This window comes from Grampus griseus (genome assembly GCF_964374135.1).
Source record: "Grampus griseus genome assembly, chromosome: 18".
In the NCBI taxonomy this organism is placed as follows: domain Eukaryota; kingdom Metazoa; phylum Chordata; class Mammalia; order Artiodactyla; family Delphinidae; genus Grampus; species Grampus griseus.
Window position 1 is genome coordinate 551,057 of NC_139012.1, and position 20,154 is coordinate 571,210.

Sequence of the window (20,154 nt, forward strand, 5' to 3'; positions counted from 1 at the left end):
CTTTTTTTTTTTTTTTTGCGGTACGCGGACCTCTCACTGCTGTGGCCTCTCCCGTTGCGCAGCACAGGCTCCGGACGCGCAGGCTCAGCGGCCATGGCTCACGGGCCCAGCCGCTCCGCGGCACGTGGGATCCTCCTGGACCGGGGCACGAACCCGCGTCCCCCGCATCGGCAGGCGGACTCTCAACCACTGTGCCACCAGGGAAGCCCCCCATTTTTTTCTTTTATGGTTTGTATTTTTGGTGTCATGTCTAAGAAATCTTTGCCCACCACAGGGTTGCCATCCACTTCCAGTGAATTTTACATATGACAGGCTTCGTTCTTCTCCCTGCAGGTGTCCAGTTGAATTACTTTAGCACCTTTTGAAAGTCAACTGACTTCATAGGCACGGGTCTATCTATGGCTTCTGTGTTCTGTTCCACTGACCTGTATTCCTCTCCTCGCACCGACACCAAACTGTCTCAATTCCTGTATCTTCACAGCAAGTCTTAAGTCAGTCGTGTGAGCTCACCAACTTTATTCTTTTCCAAACTTGCTTTGCCATTCTAGGTCCTTTGAATTGTCATTTACATCTTCAGGCATCTTCTCAGTTTCCAAAATGACTGAGATTACACTGATCTATAGATTAGTTTGGGGAGAATTAGCATCTTAACGAAACTGAGTCTTCAGACCCTCCAGCGTGGCTTGTCTCTCCACGTACTTGGGTCTTTAATTTCTCTCATCAGGGTTTTGTGACGTGTTTTCAGCACACACACGTGTGTGTGTGTGTGTGTGTGTGTGTGTGTGTACATACAATTTGTCCCTGTATTTTATGATTTTGGTAGAGTAGACAAAGACTTCTGGGCTAGTACACCACAAGCTGAAGGCGTAAAAGCATGATTTTGTGGATGTGCTGTTGGTATCTTTTCAGTTTCAGCTTCCATCGTCATTGCTCGTGTGTACAAATACAATTGATTTTATGTATTGACCTTTATTCTAGACACACCTACTCTGCCAGCTTTTCTTGTAGCTTTTCCTATAGATTCTGTGAATAAAGACTTATTTCTTCACTTCAAGTCTACAGGCCCTTGTTTCTCTCTCTTGCCTCTGTGCACTTGCTGGGCACCAGGGTGAACAGGCGCAATGAGAAAGACATCTCTGTCCCCTGCCAGGCCCGGGCAGCGGGGGGCATCCGGCTGTCCCTCCTTAGTCGCCACCCTGCAGGGGTCACCCCTGGCTGCCCACCTTCCCGCACCCTCTGACCTACCGTACCTGGTTCCCCACGTCACATGCTGCCTCTTGAACTACCTGACGTGCTTCTCTCTTCTGAACACACCCTGGCAGGTACAGCACCCACCAGAGGAAGTAATACACGGGGCTTTTAGTGGCGGAAAGGCTGCCACACCACCTCTGTCCTCATCAGAGGGTGAGGCCCAGGGGGCATAGTGACCTGATGTCACTCAGATCGATGGGGACAGCTGTGGATTATGACACATCAGGCACGTTTCAGTGGGAATTGTGGTCTGCAGGTCAGGTGCTCCCCAGGACAGCCTGTGCGAACACCTACCTCTCACGTGTGAAGAGTGCATGTTCATGTGTTCTTGACGTGGTCGGTCTCTAGAAGGACAGACTGGCAGCTGGTGACAGAGGTGACCCTGAGGTGGGACCCTAGTAGCAGGGGAGAGAGAAAGTTATTCTTGGCTGTATTTTATATCCTTTCTAACGTTTCAGACTTTGTTCTATGTTCTGGTATTACCCGTTTAAAATTAAGTACTTCCAAAAATAAAGAATAATGATGATGTGTGAGTTGTAGGGGTCATATGAGCATTAAATACGTGTCTCCTATTCCAACCAAAACTCATAAAAACATTGTAATTACTTAAAATTTCAGACTTCAGATGTAACCCTCCTATCCAGCTGAACTAATCGTGGAGGTTGCAAGTTTCTTTATCCCCTTTTAGTGGAATATTATTGCCCAATTTAGTTCCAAGAAATGTTTTTTTCTTGTGGCTTTATTCCTGCAAGACTCAAAATTATATTCCCATCAGGGAAGGGGGTGGAGTTTTGCAGGAGCCAAGCAGAGAGAAAGCCAGCGGCTCTGCCTGGTGACAGGTGGTTGGAGGTGGCGGCACCCACCTCAGGATGTCAGCGGGATGCCCCCGAGGCCAGGAGCGGTGGGAAGAGCTGGACTGGGCCGGGCCGGGGTTAGTCCTTGTGACTTGATGCTGGCTGGAGAGAGGCCTGTGTGGCCGGTAGCTCCGGTTCTCTGAATGCCTGTGAAGCCCCTCTTTCTGCAGCCTGTGCGCTCTGTCTTCTGTCCTCTGCCCCTGCCCAGCACCTGCGGGCTCTGCGTGCCGTGGCCTCGGTGCCCTGTGAGGCCTGTGGCTGGGCAGGACTTGGCTGCAGACGGGTCTGCGTGGCCAGAGCTGAGCCAGCGAGGTCGATGTGGGCAGCGTGTTGACCCTTGACGCCAGCTGTGCTGCGCCCACCTTGCAAGTGGACAGAGGGGCTGGCCTTTCCCGAGGCTGTGTGACGGTGGGAGGTGAGCGTGCTGAGGTGCTGCGGGGACAGTGGGCAGGGAGACGGGGCTGCCGCAGGTGATGGTGGGGAGTAAACAGACCCGACTCTGCCGCGCTCAGCCCGTGGTGCTCGGGCCGGCGTGTCCCTGCTTCATTTCCAGCTTCCCGTCTGTGCCCGGTGGGTGTGCCTGTCGGGTCTGGAGACCAGGCATGAAGACTGCAGGGCGAGACCCTTCTCTCAGCCACCTGGGTTCCCCGGCTGGACCCCTAGACGGAAGATGGGCTAACGAGAGAAGCAGGCATTTCTAACGCCTTTCAAACGCACGTCTCGGGTGGAACCTCAGCGTCGAGTAGCTGGGCGCTGGCGACACGTGGGCCCGCAGTGCATCTTAGCAAAGGGCCAGCACATTCAGAGGAGGCGAGGGGTGCAGGCTCCTGGGGCACCGCGCGCTGGAAGGGACCATGGAGGCTGCCTGGCGGGGTGCGTGCACGGGCCTCTGGGCCGACGCCCCCTCCTCATGTCTGAGCCGCCCTCACCTCTCGCTCACCTCGAGACGCGCCGCGTGTACATTGGGTGATGGTCTGAGCTCCCCCAGGAGCCAACTGCAGAGTGTCCTTTCCCTTAAGCCTACCAACCAGCAGGTGGCTGGGCCCCAGCGAGGCCTCGTGTGAGCCCCTGGGAGCAGAGTGGAGGCTGCCCTGCGGGCCCCAGGGGAGGCCGGAGAGGAGGTGACATCACAGGAGGGCCTCGTGGGACGGGGGCGTTTGGGGAGAAGAAGTGGTAGGAGAAGCACAGAGGGCAGAGCTGCAGCGACGAGGCCCGAAGCCCATGGGCGGGACGCCTGCCACGTCTGTGACCAGCACCCGCCGCCTCGTGCCGGGGTTGCTACAGGGCGACGTGAGGGGAGGATGCAAGGGGCTGGCGGGCAGCATGTGTGGGCAACCCCAGGATCAGCTGGGGCATCCGGCCCCGCTGTGAGGCCACCGGGTGCTTCTCCTCAGAAGCACAAGTCTTTGAAGAAACAGGAAACGGAAAGCAGTCCCTTTGCGGAGAGGACTCTGCGTCCTGGGTGAGGGCAGCGTGGGCCAGCCAGCTCGGGGCTCTGCAGGGTGGCCGCAGGGGCCTGGGGAGCGTCCCAAGCAGCAGATGACACGGGGTGAGACGGCGCCAGGGGCCCAAAACGTCTCCTTTGGTAACTGGACTGCGATCCCGAGTTAGGCAGTGTGTCCTGGGCTGTACGCCAGGAACACCTGAACTTCAAAAATGTTTCCTTTTATGTTGTCCTTTATCGTTCCTATTTCCGTGTGTGATGTACAGTGTACGTAAGACATTATGTGTGTGTACGCGTGTATTGCACGCATATACACGTGTGCGCAGGGATGCTCACGTGGGCAAGCACCCGACCTCCCTATCCTGGTGGACAGCGTGGTCCCCGTGCCCGAGGCCACGGGGTGTGGGGACAGGAGGACAGCCAGTGCCCGGCGTCCTCTGCCCTCCTGAGCGGTGGGGTGGGTGCTTGCTGGCCGCCACGTACGTCTTTGGAATAAACAAGGTGAATGAACGACGCATGACGGTGGTAGATGGATATTTAAATACTGTAAATCTATGTCAGTGATGTACATCACACACGTATGTTTACATGTGTATTTTCGTTGAAATTCTAGCTCCTAAGTACCAAGCCCATGTCAGGAATGTAAAACTATTGAGCGCAGACGTCCTTAAACTTTGGGACCCACAGAAGTTCCCTGGGGACCTCGCGAAAACGAAGATTCCAGGGCCCCACCCCGGAGATTGTTTTCTCACGCAGGATGGGGCCGGGGAACTTGCATTCAGGAAACTCTCCAGCTGTTTTGATGCAGGTGGCCTGTGATTACACTTTGAGAGACACTGATTCATAGACCCAAGCAGGCGATAACCCGGCTCATTCCACGGGCCCGACAGGAACACGTGTGCACACATGCTACATAAGCTAGATGTGCACGCACACGCATGTGCACACTCTGTGTGAGCCGGCTGTGCGCGTTGCCTGTGAGCTAGACATGCGCACACGTGAATTCTAAGCCACAGCTCATACGGGCACACGCGTACTTCCAGGGACTCTGCAGCAAAGCCCTCCTGGCAGACGCCGCCCTGCCTCGCTCTGCAGCTCGGGCATCGGGGCAGGGGATGGCCGGGACGTGGCTGCCCGGGGTGCCTGCTGCCTCACCCCATCCCACACGCCGCCCTCCGGGCCCTGAGCAGTGCACCTGGCGTAGCCGCTCCCTGATCTGTAGGGTCTGCGCCAGGTGCCCTCATCTCCCGCAGCCTGGGTAGCGGGGAGAGGCTCCCATCCACGCCCAGGCTGTGGACACTGTGGCAGTGACCTCGGGACGGGCTCTGCTCAGGGTGGACGTGGCACCTCCGAGATGCAAAGTGGCGTCTGTTGCTCTTACTGCGTCGTCTCTTTCCCGATGATCTGTTCTGGATTTCCCATCTGGAGTGACTGGCAGAGGTAGTGGAGACTGCTCCCAGCCCTGCTGGGTGGGTGGGTTGGTGCCCTCGTGACTGGTCTCCTCTGCATTGATCTTCCAGGGAAGGTGGCCATCCGGAAGGAAGACCTGCAGAAGTACCACAACCGGGACACGTGGTTCCAGCTGCAGCACGTGGACGCCGACTCCGAGGTGCAGGTGAGGCCTCGCGGAGCCCGTGGGACATGGGGGCCTTGGCGGAGGAGGCCTGATTGTGGCTAGAGACATAGACGCTGGACTCTGGTCTTCAGAGGGAGTGAGGCGTAGCAAGCTGTCCCCTGCGTATGTCCTCCTGGGCTCATGCATTAGGTTGGTTCCATCGGTTACTGTCGGACTTAGTCGTGCAGCTTAAAAAATGTAACACGCGAAAGAATGCAACGCGTAACTGAAGGTAAAGAGAGAATAGGTGAGAAGACGTAAGGCTGTGGGCCTTGCCCACTGGAGGTGCCCATGTGTGTTCTGGGCTCCCTGCCCTCAGCAAGGCGGGGCTGGAGCTGAAGGGAGTGACCGGAGTGATGACGTCCCCTGGCCTGAGCGTCCCTGGGGCTCACCCAGTGCCCTGGCGATGTGTTAACTGGAAGTGACCCCTTGACCGGTGCAAGGTGCCCCCACCCCGGGACTGGGGGTTTCTCCCCCAGCTGGGCCGCTCCCCATGCCCAGGGTCCAGGAGACGCCCGTCGGGGGGGCCGCCTGCATCTTGTCTTCTCTGGTGACCCTGGCATGAGTTTCCGGTCAAGCCCGTCCCCGAGCCCGGGCCATGCCTGGAATTCCGGGGCCTGCGCCGAGCCAGGCCTGCTCTGAGCTCAGCAGAGTGTGTGGCTCTGGTGCTCTCTGAGCCTCGGTTTCCTCCCCTGTAAAGCGGGGTTTTGTGAACAGCAGGGTCAAACAGCAGGTGTCGCAGACAAAATCCCCAAGTGGGCACCTCGCGAGGCCTTCCCCGGGCTCCCGGCCCAGCGTCAGCACGCCTCCTCGTGGACCTGGGGCCTTGCCCGGGCTTGGAACTGCACATCGGCGGCTCAGGGTGTCCACTGCCGAGGCCCCTGGTGGCCACCGGGGCCGATGCTCAAACTGCGACAAAGAGGCAGCCAGAGGGACGCGTTGAGAGGCCCAGGCCGAGGGGCATCGTAAGGGTGCTTCACGCTCAGTTAATTCCGACCGAGGGGCCCACACGTGCTGTGGAAATTGGGGGGCTGCTCAGAACTAGTCACAGAGCCCCAGATCCAGGAGGACAGCGGCCACTGCTGCTCAGGTGACCAGGAAATCGCCTCCTTAGGAAGAAGTTTCCGGACCCCTGTGCCGTGTGTGCTTTACGCCTGGGCCCCGCCTGCCTCCATCGCCGTCGTTCTTGAGAGATTCTGCCTGTGGCCGCGATGGGCCCAGATTTAAGTTCTGTTTTGTTGGCAAGTGTAGCTTTTCCTTTTTCTTGCCTTTAAAAAAAAAAAAACCAACTTTTAATTTTGAAATGGTTACAGGGTCATAGGAAGCCACAGGAAACACTGCACAGGGAATGATGGTTAGCAAGCCGTGTGTTCTGTTTACACTCAAAGACTAAACATAGGAGCAGGGCCATGTCCCTTCCCGGGTCCCGCACAGTGACATCCGCGTAACTGGTACCGGGTCCCCGACTCCATTCAGGTCGCACCAGCCCCGCGTGTGCCTGCATGTCCCCGTGGGTGCGTTTCACACGTGTGGTTGTGTAACCACCACTGTCCAGATCCAGAGCCGCTGGGTCACCGCAGCCTTGGGAACGTGACACGTGTGTCCACCTGCAGCCTGAGGACGTCCGGGCCATTCCCTGATGGTCCCCGTGACATGGGTCCCGACCCATTGGTGATTCCACGGAAGCGGGACTGGGCGGTGGCGGCCGCTGAGTTCCAGGCACCGAGCAAGTGCTCTCCAGAGGGGACCTGTCAGGTGCCAGGGCAGCAGCCTTTAAAGGGGCAGTTACACACCTGCAGCCACGAAGGTCAGGGGACACATACGGTTTCTCCAGCTATCTGCTCAGCGATTCACAAAGACAGCAGAAAGGGAATGTCACAAAGCCGGGGCCCACGAGAGACCAGCAAGTCATGGCACTGGGGGAAGAGAGGAGTGAAGGGACGTCTGGCTTCCCTCTGGAGCCGATGCTTGTTAAGGCCTCTGCTCAATCACTTCATTAAAAAGGACCCGTCGCTCTGCTCCTTCCCTGTCCCCGGCCGGGCACCTTCTGGATGAGGCGGTCAGCAGGGACGGCCCTACCCGTGGTCCGCGCCAGGCAGGGTGGCCAGATGCACGCTCACGTCCGCGAGGGCCCCTGCCGATCCTCCAAGGACGCCAGCAGCCGCGAGCTCTGCATTGAGCGGCTTCTGTGAAACTTGTTCTTGGAGCACATGTTCCGAAAAGGCAGAGGCAGGGGGGCTGCCCCAGCAGAGCCGCAGCCCCCCAGCCCGTGGCCTCCTCTTGCACCTTTAGCGACAGGGCAGTAACTCTGGCCTCATAGTGGACGCCCTGGGAACGTCCTCTGTGTGTCTGCCGTCCTGTCTGAGGATCTCCCCAACAGTCAGCGCCTGCAGCCATACACCTGCGAGGACCCGAGTCTTTCTAAGGTTCGGGGGTGTCAGAAGGAGAGGATGGGGTGGCCCGCGCCTCCCCTTGAGGACGTGGCTGCTTCCCTTGGTCGCCCTCGCGTCCCTGCCCCTTCCCGATGCTCTCAGCTCCAGCGGGGCTGCAGGTCCAGCACTCAGTCGCCTGCGCCTGCGTTTGCTCTGCGCGGACCTCCGCCCGGCCTCGCAGGCCCTGTGCAGAATGAGGACGGGGCAGTGATGGCTTGTGTGCTGCTGGGCCCCTGCCTGCAGCCACGGGCCCTGCAGACCAGGGACCGACGCCTTCCTGAGAAAATTGCACAGGAAACACCAGTGCTTTTCTCTCGTAATTAATAAACTTTATTTTTCGAGCAGTTTTATCTCTGCAGAAAAGTTGAGGCGAGTGTATGAAGAATCCCGTGTACTCCTCCCCCAACCATTGCTAGCGTCCTGGGTGCATTTGCTATGGCTGACACCTTATATTCGCTGAAGCCCCCGGCTTACAGTGGGGTCCACCCTGGGCTCTGGGCCCCCCTGGCTGACAGGTGGGTGACGTTTCGGATCCCCTGTCGGAACCACTGCTGGTTTTCTGCAGCCAGGAGTGACGGCCCTGCTTTCATTTCTGGTTTTTCTTAGCTAGAACTTTACCAATTTTATTGATCTTTTCAAAAAAGCAGATTTGGTTTGTTTATTTTCTGTATTGATTTCCAGTTTCCATTTTCATTGATTTCTGCTCTAGCTTTTATTATTTCTTTCCTGCTCACTTTGGATTTAATTTGCTCTTCTTTTTCTAGCTTCCTAAGGTTAGAAACTTACATTATTGATTTTTGCCTTTCGTCTTTCCCAATATATGCATTCACTGCTTTAAATTTCCCTCTAAGCATTGCTTTTGCTGCATGTCACAAATTTTGATGTTTTATTTCATTTTCACTTATGAAAAGAAATGAATTCAAAGTATTTTTCAGTTTCTCCTGAAACTTCTTCTGTGGCCTGCTTGTTATTTGGAAGTGTGTTCTTTAACCTCCACACATTTGGGGATTTTCTAGCTATCTCTCTGTCACTGAGTTCTAGTTTAATTTCCACTGCGGTCTGAGAGCAGCTGTGATGTAATTTTTATTTTCCTAGACTTGCTGACGTGTTTAAGGCCAGGTCGGTCGATCCCAGTGGATGTTCCGTGAGGGTGGGTGATGCTGTTCAGTCCCAGCTGTTTTTTTAAACAACTTCTTATCCTTATTCTCCTTAAATGAGACTGGGAACGACTATGAAGTCAGCATTCTCAGTGCTCTGTCCTAAGGTTTCTCTTCTCGTCTCATACACCAACGTTAATGCGGGAACTCCGGCCAAGTCTCAGCACGTCCTGCCTGGGCTAATTGTTAACGAGCACGATTCAGCTGGACCCCCCTCCGGGGTTCCAGCCCCTATGGGAGGCATGGCCACCTCTGCCCTCAGCCTGCCAGGTGGGCCTGTGACCGCCTCCCTGGGGAGAGGGCTCCCGCTGGGGTCAGAACAAGCGGAGGGGAAGTTGCGTGTGTAGCTGTGCGTCCATGGAAGGTCGCGTGCCCTGCAGAGGCCGAGCCTGGGAAACCACACTTCCTGCCTGCCCTGTGCAGGGTGTGGCCCGCACCACCCCGGGCGTTGGTGTTTGCGGTGGGATTGTTTGTGCAGTGAGGATGGGTGTGAACTTCCGAGCTGCAGATCCTGGGTGGTTCTGCAGGGGTTTCTCTCCGAGATGTGTGTGTTTGTGTTTTATTTACCTCATACCCCCCTCCCCCAAAGCCCCCGAACTGTAACAGCACGAGTCGGCTGACAGCACTGCCCCTCCTGGAGGACGCGCTGCCCCAGGAGAGGAGCGCCAACGGTCACAGCCCGCGCCCGTCCCCCACTGGGGGTGCGTCGGTCTGAGGGGCCGTGGCCCACCGTCGGCCTCAGAGCGGGCGCCCGTGCACCTGGGGTGCGACGAAGGACAGCAGGCTGACCGGGCCACCAGTGACAGCTGAGCTTCCTGCGGGGCTGGTTTCCAGGCCGTCAGTCTTTCTTGTTCGATTGTAAGGACGGCGGTGCCCGCTGGGGGACAGTGCTGAGGGTGGGGTCGCTCAGGATGCGCCACTGGCCTTTGGGGACTTTGTTTCTTCCACCCGCACAGGGAGGCCACCCACCCCCCGCCACTGCCACCCCAGTTACCGGCCTCAAGGATTCGCTGTCGGACCAGCCTGCCACGTGCGAGGGTTGCGGTGCGCCGTGGACCCTGTGTCCGCGCCTGGCGGGTGGAGGGCGCTCGGGCGGACGCCCCGAGCCGCTGTGGGAAGAGCTGCTGCTCTAGGCGAGTGCGTCCCCGCGAGGGGCGGGCCCTGTCGGAGCCTCCGCAGATACAGACGTGACTCTGGGTCGGGATGCTGGTGTCACCCGGGCCGCGCGGCTGTGACGCCTGCGGGCTCGTCCCACCTCGCGGGACTTGTCGCGGGTTGCCTGCCCGCAGGTGAGGGCAAGGCCGGGAAGGCGGCACCTAGCCCTGCCCGCGGCCGGGGGGCCTGGACGCGTGTGCGGCCGTGAGCGCCGCCCACGGCCTGGGCTCCCACAGGGCAGCGTCCGTGTCGTCGGGAGCCCGTGTCAGTGTCGTGGGCGAGGTGTCTGGTGCGTGAGGCCGGCCCCCCCACCACCACCACCACGCTGCTGCGGCCCGGGGCACCTGCTCGCTTCCAAGCTCGCGATCCCAGAGCTGGTTTGCTCTGAGTGGGAGACGCTATCATGGGGAGCTCGTGTCACCTGCCAGTGCGGGGCCCGAGAGGTGTGTAGGAGACAAGAGGGCCTGGGGTGATGGAGGTATCGCCCTTGACCCTTCTCATGGCCAGACCCTGGTTTCTTGTTTATTTTCTCTTGTCTGGCGGCGGGGCTCTAGCTGGGGGTGCTCCCCGCGCCCCCATCCTCAGGCTGCGTGTCCGGGTCCAGCCTCTCCCTTTCTCACAATCGGTGCTGCCGCCATTTTGTCGAAACACTTCTCTGGTGGCTCCGGTCAAGCTTAGAAGCAGCAGGTGGGAAGGTCTGGCCGCGGTTGGAGCGGGCTTCCCTGGGGCGGAAGGAGCAGCAAGGATCCCGGGCCCAGGAGCTGCTGGCCAGGTCTGCACACGCCCCGTGCCGACAGCCCGGAGCGCCGGATGCTCCCGCGTGGGCTCGGGGTCCCGCGCTGCAGTGGGCGACTGTCGGGGCTGAGCGCCCCACACTGACCCCCCAGCTGGTGAGCCGTCCCCACCGCGTCCTGGGCTCTCCTGAGACGTGGCGGCCCTCACAGGCTCTTCCCAGGCTGCAGGGTCCGGGGGTTTCAGCTGGAAAGGACCTTAGAGACAATGGATCCAGTTCACCTCCGTGTCTAAGGAAAGTCAGTTTAGTTTAACCGAACGCTCGCTCACGGAAACACGCACATCATGCATCTTCCTGGTGGACTTTTCGGGAGCTCGTCTCCCCGCTGCTCCTCGTGGCCCTCATGATGCCCTGGCCATGTCCGCCCCGCCCACTCGCCGTCCTCAGCCGGCGCCCTTTGCACAGCCAGACGGGTGGAAGCACAGCCGCAGCTGCTCCATTACCCCAGCTGCTCTGCCCCTCCTCCCAGAGCGCGCGTGAGCGTCCGCTTCCTTCCTAAAGAGCAGGGCTGAGGTTCCTGGCCTCCGACCCTGCCTGGCGCAGACGCAAAAGCACCGAGACGCCTGGGCAGAGCTGGCCACGCCTGCCCGGGGCCTGCGGCACATGAGCGAACACAGCCCAGAGCAGACAGTCAGGCCCATTTGGGACGCTGCTCCCTCCAGTACCTTTTCCTTTGCTTTCTTCTGAAACAGTGCCTGCTGTCAGCGTCGTGCCCGATGGGCTGGAAGCTTCTTTAACTCTCTGGGCTCTGAGCCGGGCGGCTGGACACGTGTGGATGCCACGCAGGGTCACGTGTCACCAGCCTGTGATCGGAGCCCAAGAGCTCCCGCTGCTTGTGGCCCCCCGTGACCCCCTGTCATTGTCACTTTCAGGGCAAGGTCCACCTGGCGCTGAGGCTGAGTGAGGTCATCACCGACTCGGGTGTCGTCTGCCACAAGCTAGCCACGCGGTAAGACGCGGGACGGCCGCCACGGCCTGTCTGCCCAGGGCTGTCTAACCCCAGGGCGCGGGGCGGCCCATGCTTTATAAACAAATGACTCAGGAGTCCCAGACTTGGGCATTCCCCAGACGACTTTCTTAACATCCTTGCTCACCCTGGAGGTGACGCGTTTGGCTTTTGCAAATAACCAGTTACTCAGGGCGACGTTTAGGCAAAGAGGCTGGGGTTGTGGAAACGGTGAGATGGGGGCAGAACTGGGGCCTGACCTCAGACCTCGACCCCGAAATCGGAGCTCCTTCTACCCTGTATGCTTGCTGAGTGTGCACATGTGAGTGTGTGCAGGTGTGAGTGTGAGTGTGCACGTGTGTGTATGGGAGCGGCTTAGACAAATGCCTGGGGTGTGAATATACCTTTTCCAGTGAAATAGGCTCTGCTCGGATGTGATGCAAGCAGCCGTGACCCCCAGACTGTACAGCTGAGCCGTGACCCCCAGGGTGTGCAGCTGGTGAAGTGACGTCTGAGGGAGGAGGGTGCGATGTGCCCATGACACCTGTTTTCCTGTTGTGCGTTTTGCATCCAGGTGTCAGCGTGTCAGTTTTTCTTTTTCTCCGGGATGTGTAACTGCAGTTGGGGCCAGTCAGCGTGTTGGTTAGCGCCTTCCTCACGGTGGTCTGTGAGGAGTGGCAGTGACGTTGACGGGCGGCTGCTGCCCTTCATCTGGCAGCGCTTCCCCAAGACGCCAGCTGCGGGAAGAACTGCTCCCCCTGTCTGAGCTGCTGCCGGGAAAACCGTTATCTCTGCGGATCCAAAATGCACCACTGTCCCAACCTTCCTGATCAACAGCTGAATGTGATAAAAATGCATTTGCCTTGAACTCTGGGCTTTGGTGCAGGGAGGGGACGAGTGAGCCCCTTCTCATGCTTCCAGCCCCAGAGGCAGCAGCCCCCCAACTGAGGGCGGGTCGGTCTTGTCCTGAGACCTCTTCCCACCTGCCCACCCGACGGGTCGCCCTGTGTGTTCCTCCCATGCGTGACCCACCCGCTGTCCCTCTGGCTGCCAGGACCCCGAGCCCCCGGGGGCTTCTCAGGGTGTCAGCCCCTTGTACAAGCTCTCGGCTGGCTCAGGGTTCTGTGCCTGTCCCTGGAAATGTGCCCGAAGATACTTGTTTAGTGACGAGTTAGTTCACAGAGGGAGGAAGATGACCCAAGACCAGGTTATAGCAGGGAGAGAAGTGCAGAAACTCCAGAAAGAAGAGTGAAAGGAGAAAGAGTTGAAAAGATTCACTAAAGTCCCTGAGGGCCAGCCTGTGTAGCGGGGCGGAACACAGTGGTGGAGAAATGGAGAGAGAAGGGGCCACACACTCCAGGGAGCAGGAACGGAGGAGACGGGCCCTCAGCCCGAGAGAAGAGGCCCCGTAACGCGTCAGGACCACCAGGCTCCCAAGGGGCGGCAGCCGCCCGGGCCAGCTGGCGTGCAGGAGTGAGCGAGGAGGCAGGGCACGCAGATCCTCGCATCCAAGTGTGGGTTAGGGCTCTGCTTCCGGCCAGGACGGGACAGGGGGCCTCACCCCTCTCCCGCCACAGAGGACTAAGGAGCCGACACCGTGTGAGCCAGCCGTGCGGGCGGAGGGCGATTGGCCCCCAAGTGGGGAAACAAACAAGGTCGCCGCAGGCCAGCTTTCGTCCTGGAGGTGCATCGGCGACATGGCCAGCAGGGCGTCCCCAGCAGGGCCCAAGGCGGGTTAGGCAATGGGAGCTGGGGCGTCAAGGCCACCATGGGCACGTTCTGCAGGGGAGGGGACCTCGTGGCACTCCCCAGACCTGCGCCAACGAGCAAGGTGGAGTCCCTCAGGGCCGGGTAGGCGAGGGGGCAAAGGGACGACGGGGCCATAGAGCTGGGGGTCATTCGAGTTTCCACCAGCCCAGTGGAGCGCCTGCACTCACTCCGACCCTCAGCACGGACTCCAGGGGCCACACCGGGCGGTCGGGCCGCGCTGTCCCCGAACAAGGCTGCTGACGCCTCCCGGACAGAGCCGCAGACGAGAATTGCTCTCCAGACAAGAGACCCCGACCACTGACGGCACGGATGAGCCCAGAATCCGGGCACCAGCGACGTGAAGTTCACAGCGCCCAGTGTCCAGCCAGAAGCAGGAGCAGGAGCTGTCCAGCGACAGCCCAGGGTGACAGGCGCAGGAGTGACGAGGGCGGTCCAAGAGCTGGAGTGACTGCGGTCCAGAACCCAAAGGGGGCCAGGCACCGGGGCGGTCGGCAGAGTGAAGCCTGAGACGGGGTCTCCCGGCCCGAGAGGTGCGTTGCAGGCAGCGCCCGGCCTAGGGCTCTAAGCCCCTGGGGTGCCAGGCCCTCAGGTCCCCACCGGTAACACAGACTTCACCACAGTTCCCACCTGGCAGGCCGGGGGGGCCGACCTCTCTCGAGCTCCCAGGAAGGGAGGGCAGGGGCTTCGCTCAGGAAATCTCCACTGTGGACGAAGAATGTCAGCTGCGGGATCAGGAGACAGGGTGTTGCGGCCCCCAAGCCTGCAGCCACTGCAGCTGCCCCCACGGCGCCCCTGAGGGGACTCCGTCTGGGAAGGCACAGGACGCGGCCCCAGAGAGCTGAGGTGCACGTCAAAGGAACGATTCCAGTGAGCCCAGACTCCCGTACCTCACCGCACATGGAGAAGCGCTACATTCCTTAACTGGAGATGTCGGGTTTTCTTTCATTAACAGTAATCTTTTGATGTTCCGACTACCTGGTCTTTGTTGCAGAAGCTCCTGTATACCCTGGCTCCCCCCGACCTCTTCAGGGGAGTCCCTCCGAGCCTTCTGAGAGGCTGCGTCCCGGGCTTAAGTCCTCAGAAAGTCCACCAAATAAAACAAGTCTCAACATTATTTGTTGTGCGTTTTTCTGCAGTCGACACCAGCAACGTGTCATCCGCAGCCGGGCTGCTTTTCCCTTTTCCCTGGTTGCACGCACACCTTCTCCTGCCTCCAGATGTCTCATGACTGCTGACCAGCGCGTCCATCTCTGTTTATTAGACGGGAGCCCCTGGGAAGCACTTTGCAGGGACTCGGAGCTCTTGGCCTGAGAGCTGTTGAGACAGCTGCCCTCCCGGACCCCAGGGTGGCCTCGAGAGATGGCCCACTGGCCTTGGGTCCCCTCCTGACCTCCCACTTCTTTCCTCAGCATCCTCGAGTGCCAGGGCCTCCCCATCGTGAATGGGCAGTGTGACCCCTACGCCACGGTGACGCTGGCGGGACCGTGCAGGCAAGTACAGCCTCGGCTGGGGGAGGGGGGGAGGGCAAGGTCGGATCCCCCCCCCCCCCCGTGGGGTATCTTTGGCTCAGTAAAGGGCCCTGATTTGCATACCATCTGGGGTTAGAGACAAACAGACACGCCCGTAGGCCACGTGACGTGCGTGCTGGGTGGCCCAGCCGCAGAGGAGAGATTCGGCGTCAACAGTGTTTGTTTTCCACCCCGATCTTTCCCCCTCGATTACAGGTCGGAAGCAAAGAAGACAAAAGTGAAAAAGAAGACAAACAACCCCCAGTTTGACGAAGTGTTTTACTTTGAGGTTGGTGTTTCAGTGGCACAAATGCAGTTGAAGCGCACAGGGTCTTTGGCACAAAGACCAGTCGCTTCTGAGAGTTCTGGGGTGCTGTCCCCCCACGTGAAGACCCCCTCCTGCCCTGCAGCTCGAATTCCTAGGAACTGTCCTTCCTTCCCTGGGCAGAAAGGCTGTTTGTTGCTTCCAGCATGACCCGGTTTTGGGTTGAATGCTGACAGATTAATACTTGCCAGATTATCAAGACATTGATTTTTTGTTTGGTTGGTTTGGTTTGGGGTTTCTTGGGTTTTGCCCGCCCCACCCAGTCTTCCCTGAGCAGTGGAGGGAGGCTTGTTTCACCGGAAGTAGTGAGGGTCTTAAGGCAGAAGGGGAAGTGCATGCAGATGAGAGCCCCCGGCTGCCCCTCAGAACGCGAACCACCAGCAGGACGGCGGCGTGGGGGCCGCGGCCCCGGTGACGCGCAGGTGGCCGTTCTCGCCCCGCAAGGGCCGGCACAGATGAGCGCGAGGGGGCCTGGCTCCCAGCGCAGGGAGAGCGGGCAGCCAGGGGCAGCAGAGGCCTGACGCTCTCCCTCCGGCCCCCAGGTGACCAGGCCCTGCAGCTACAACCGCAAGTCCCACTTCGACTTCGAGGAGGAGGACGTGGACAAGCTGGAAATCCGGTGAGCGCAGGAGGCGCTCGGGGTCGAGGTTCCGGCTCGGCGGGGCGGCCTGACTTCCTCCAACATTGGGGAGTGGATGGAAAGGAACTTCCGTTTTCTGGATTATTTTAACGCGAGGATGTTGGGTGGTGGCGAAAGGGCAAAGGTGGCGTGTGTTCGCTTTGCAGTATCTTCCGCCGGCTTGAAGGGCGGAGGCTCCGAGCCCCTCTGCGTGTGCAAGGCCCGGCCTGGCTCGCGGTCCCGCTGCTGCTGGGGGCCTCGCTGTGCCAGGTCGCAGCGTCCGCTGGGGGACTCACCAGCCCTCTTGCCGCGCTGGCCGCAGCACCGCCCCCATGTCAGGGGACAGGTCATGAGCCTGAGGCTGGGGTGACCGCATTAGGTCCGATGGGCCCTGCTCACGAGAACCCTAGGGATTCTCCGGATTTGACATCACTTAAAATCCGCTTTCCTGTGGGTCAGGGTTTCCCGAGGCGCCTGAGGTTCGGAAGCTCAGAGGGGGCAGAATCGGGTCCCTCCCGCAAGCCCGGCCTCGAGCAGTGACAGGCATGGGGGTGGGGCTCCGGGCAGGCGGGCTTGTCCCTCCAAGGGCCTGCACTGCCCGACCTCACGCTCCAGCCGTGCTCAGTGTGGCCTTCATGCCCCGTCCCGTCCTGCCCCGGGTTCTCTGGGGAGAGCTCGGGGGCGCAGGGACCCCGCCCCTCCTCGCCGCCCGGTAAGAGACCCCGCACAACTGCTGTTTTCTAGGGTGGACCTCTGGAACGCCAGCAACCTGAAGTTTGGGGACGAGTTTCTGGGGGAGCTGAGGGTCCCGCTAAAGGTGCTGCGGCAGTCCAGCCCCCACGAGGCCTGGTGAGGGCACCCGGGGCCCCGCAGCGGCCTCCGCACGGAAGGGGGCCGTGCCAGCCGTGCCCGCCGCACTCAAAGCCCTCGCGTGTCCCGGAGACCACCGTCCTGCGCCCCGTCTCCCTCCCTGGTCTCCAGGGCGCCCGGTTCCCTTTCACCAGGGCTTCCAGGTCACATCGCGTGACAGGGAGCAGGTGCCAGTCTCGGCCGCTCCGGCCCCAGGCTGGCTTCACTCCCCACGGCCCCGCAGCAGACGCTTGGGCGGGGCAGGTGCCCGCACCCCACGCCACACAGCAGAGCCCTGCATGCCTGCAGACCCGGGTGGGTAAAATTTGGGTTGTGCCCTGGGGAAACTGGAATTCTCGATTCAGTGCCCCAGGCGACCCTGCTCAGCCAGCAGCCTGGCCTCGTGACGGGGCTGTGCCGGGCGGCCCCAGTGGCCAGTGCCTCAGCCCGCAGTGCGCCGCCCGGCACGTGCGCTCAGAGCAGCCGGCTGCGCCTGCGTCAGGAGGACCGCTGGGTGCCTGTGTGCCCGGGGCCGCCCGCCCTGCAGCACAAGCCCAGCCCCCGGCGTGCACTTAGGGTGATTCCACCCGGGCTCTGCTCAGGGCTGGCCGCTGTCGGGTGTCAGTCTTCAGGGGTAAATTATTTCACCGCAGTTTCCTAAACTGCTCGTGACCCCCTCCCCTGTCCTACCTGTTCCCCCCACCCTCCCGCTCCCCACCCCAGCGTCTGAGTCTGTGGCTCAGTGTGACCAGCGCGAAGTACACAATGTGGGGGAACCCCCAGGTGCAGGGACCCTGTGGGGGTATCAGATGGGGGACCCCCCAGGTGCAGGGACCCTGTGGGGGTGTCAGATGGGGGATGCCCATGCAGACGCTGCGGGGGTGTCAGATGGGGGATGCCCCAGGTGCGGGGACCCTGCGGGGGTATCAGACGGGGGACACCCCAGGTGCAGGGACCCTGCGGGGGTATCAGATGGGGGACCCCCCAGGTGCAGGGACCCTGCGGGGTTGTCAGATGGGGGATGCCCATGCAGACGCTGCGGGGGTGTCAGATGGGGGATGCCCCAGGTGCGGGGACCCTGCGGGGGTATCAGACGGGGGACACCCCAGGTGCAGGGACCCTGCGGGGGTATCAGATGGGGGACCCCCCAGGTGCAGGGACCCTGCGGGGTTGTCAGATGGGGGATGCCCATGCAGACGCTGTGGGGGTGTCAGACGGGGGACACCCCAGGTGCAGGGACCCTGCGGGGGTATCAGATGGGGGACCCCCCAGGTGCAGGGACACTGCGTGGGTGTCAGATGGGGGACCCCCCAGGTGCAGGGACCCTGCGGGGGTATCAGATGGTGGACCCCCCAGGTGCAGGGACCCTGCGGGGGTATCAGATGGGGGACCCCCCAGGTGCAGGGACCCTGTGGGGGTGTCAGATGGGGGATGCCCATGCAGACGCTGCGGGGGTGTCAGATGGGGGATGCCCCAGGGGCGGGGACCCTGCGGGGGTATCAGACGGGGGACACCCCAGGTGCAGGGACCCTGCGGGGGTATCAGATGGGGGACCCCCCAGGTGCAGGGACCCTGCGGGGGTGTCAGGTTGGGGCCACTGAGGCAGAGGGACTTAAGCAGGGTGTCCTGCAGAATCTCCCGAGTCCCCTTGCCTCAGACCCCGACACAGCCTGCGACGGGAGGACCACCCAAGCGGGGTCCCTGGGGGAGCTGCTGCCTCAAACTGCCTCGTTTGTCTGTGTCCTGCACCAGGTACTTCCTTCAGCCCCGGGACAACGGCAGTAAGAGCCTGAAGCCGGAAGACCTGGGGTCGCTGCGCTTGAACGTGGTTTACACGGAAGACCACGTCTTCTCCTCCGACTCCTACAGCCCCCTGCGGGACCTCCTTCTGCGGTCGGCGGACGTGGAGGTACCTGCGCGGCTCGCGCACCGTAGCCCCCACCTTGGGCCTGCCGTGTGTTCGGGACCATCTGGGTCTCCCTCTGCTGGGGAAGGGAGCCCTCACGTCCCCCGCAGCGAGAGCCACAGGACCCGGCATGGCCCACGCCTGGCGCTCTGTCTGACAGTGGCCCCAGGGTCATGGCCCTCTGCTCACTGGCCCCGGTGCTGTGTGGGGGTGCGGGGGGGAGGCGCAGACCCGCCGGGCGCACGCAAAGTGGGGGGCTGGGCCTGGGGCTCGCCTCCTTCATGCCCTGTCTCCCCAGCCCGTCTCAGCGTCTGCGGCCCACATCCTGGGCGAGGTCTGCAGGGAGAAGCAGGAGGCGGCCGTCCCGCTGGTGCGGCTCTTCCTGCACTACGGCCGGGTGGTGCCCTTCATCAGTGCCATCGCCAGTGCCGAGGTCCGGAGGACCCAGTGAGTGCCAAGCGCGCCCCGAGACCCTCCGGGGGTCCGGCCTGTTCAGGGGCTGGACGGGGGTCCGGGCAGCCAGAGGAAGCCACACGGTCAGGGTTCCTTCAGAGACACACTTGCGCTTCTAAAAATGCGCCTTTTCTCCTGGGAACTGGGAGGCACGTGGCACGGAGCGGTGAGCGGGGCACCGGGTGCCTCGGGGGCGGCTCCGTTCCTGAGGCTGGGCCCGCGGGCCTTCCGGGGAGGTGGGTTCTGCTGGGAGTGGCTCCCTGGGACCGTTGGCTCAGAAGGATCCAGAGCGTGCCCTGCTGGAGGTGTCGTTGGGCCTCGCCTCCCGTGCTGACCGCAGGCCCTGAGGAGCGGAGGAGGCCCTCAAAGCGCAGGGTGGGGGGCGCACGGCTGCTGCGCCCTGGGGACCCGGCAGTGGCCGCGGTGGGTTTGTTACACGGCAGGCAGGCCCAGGGCTCAGGCCCCACTGCGAGGCTTCGGTCAGGTGGCCTCCCTGCCCCCTGGATGCCTCCCTATCCGCCACTGTTTTCCAGGGATCCCAATACCATCTTCCGAGGAAACTCGCTAACGTCCAAGTGCATCGACGAGACGATGAAGCTGGCGGGGATGCACTACCTGCACGTCACCCTGAAGCCCACCATAGAGGAGGTGAGGGGGGCGCTGCTGGCGGGCCAGAGAGTCCCGAGGGAAGGGCGGTGACACAGAGCCCGCAGCCCCGGGCCCCGCCTAAGCCCAGAACTGTGGCTTCCATGTCAGCTTCTCTCCGGCTTCCCAAGGGGACCTTCTGAGCATCCCAGAAGCTTCCTTGTTTTCTCAAATTAGAAAAATACTTAAGCAAGTCCATCATTCCGCTAAGACAGAATGACACGCAAGAGAAAAACTGGTTCTTCCGAGGACGCCTCCTCCCCCGAATCCACGAGGCCAGAGAGACAGCCCTGCTGCTGTCCCCCCCACCCCAAACCCCTGCCCCGGTCAGACACCCTGGGAGGAGTGACCCTCCATCGCTTACTGACACCTTCCTGGGAGGGGCTGTTTCCCCCAGAACAGTTGCACCAAAACGCAGGTCCTTGCGGTCCT

At 61.1% G+C, this 20,154-nt stretch overlaps 1 protein-coding gene across 3 annotated transcripts in view; it reads left to right on the top strand.

Moving 5' to 3' along the window:
• Positions 1 to 20,154, top strand: part of RASA3 (RAS p21 protein activator 3) — an 89,051-nt gene that overhangs the window by 51,276 nt on the left and 17,621 nt on the right. For all 3 annotated transcript variants that reach the window (XM_082675957.1, XM_082675958.1, XM_082675959.1), the window contains exons 4-12: positions 5,070 to 5,164; positions 11,574 to 11,650; positions 14,827 to 14,907; positions 15,142 to 15,214; positions 15,793 to 15,869; positions 16,614 to 16,718; positions 18,471 to 18,627; positions 18,923 to 19,071; positions 19,611 to 19,725. In XM_082675957.1, the coding sequence (XP_082532083.1) occupies positions 5,070 to 5,164; positions 11,574 to 11,650; positions 14,827 to 14,907; positions 15,142 to 15,214; positions 15,793 to 15,869; positions 16,614 to 16,718; positions 18,471 to 18,627; positions 18,923 to 19,071; positions 19,611 to 19,725 (929 nt within the window). The remainder of the gene's footprint in view (positions 1 to 5,069; positions 5,165 to 11,573; positions 11,651 to 14,826; positions 14,908 to 15,141; positions 15,215 to 15,792; positions 15,870 to 16,613; positions 16,719 to 18,470; positions 18,628 to 18,922; positions 19,072 to 19,610; positions 19,726 to 20,154) is intronic.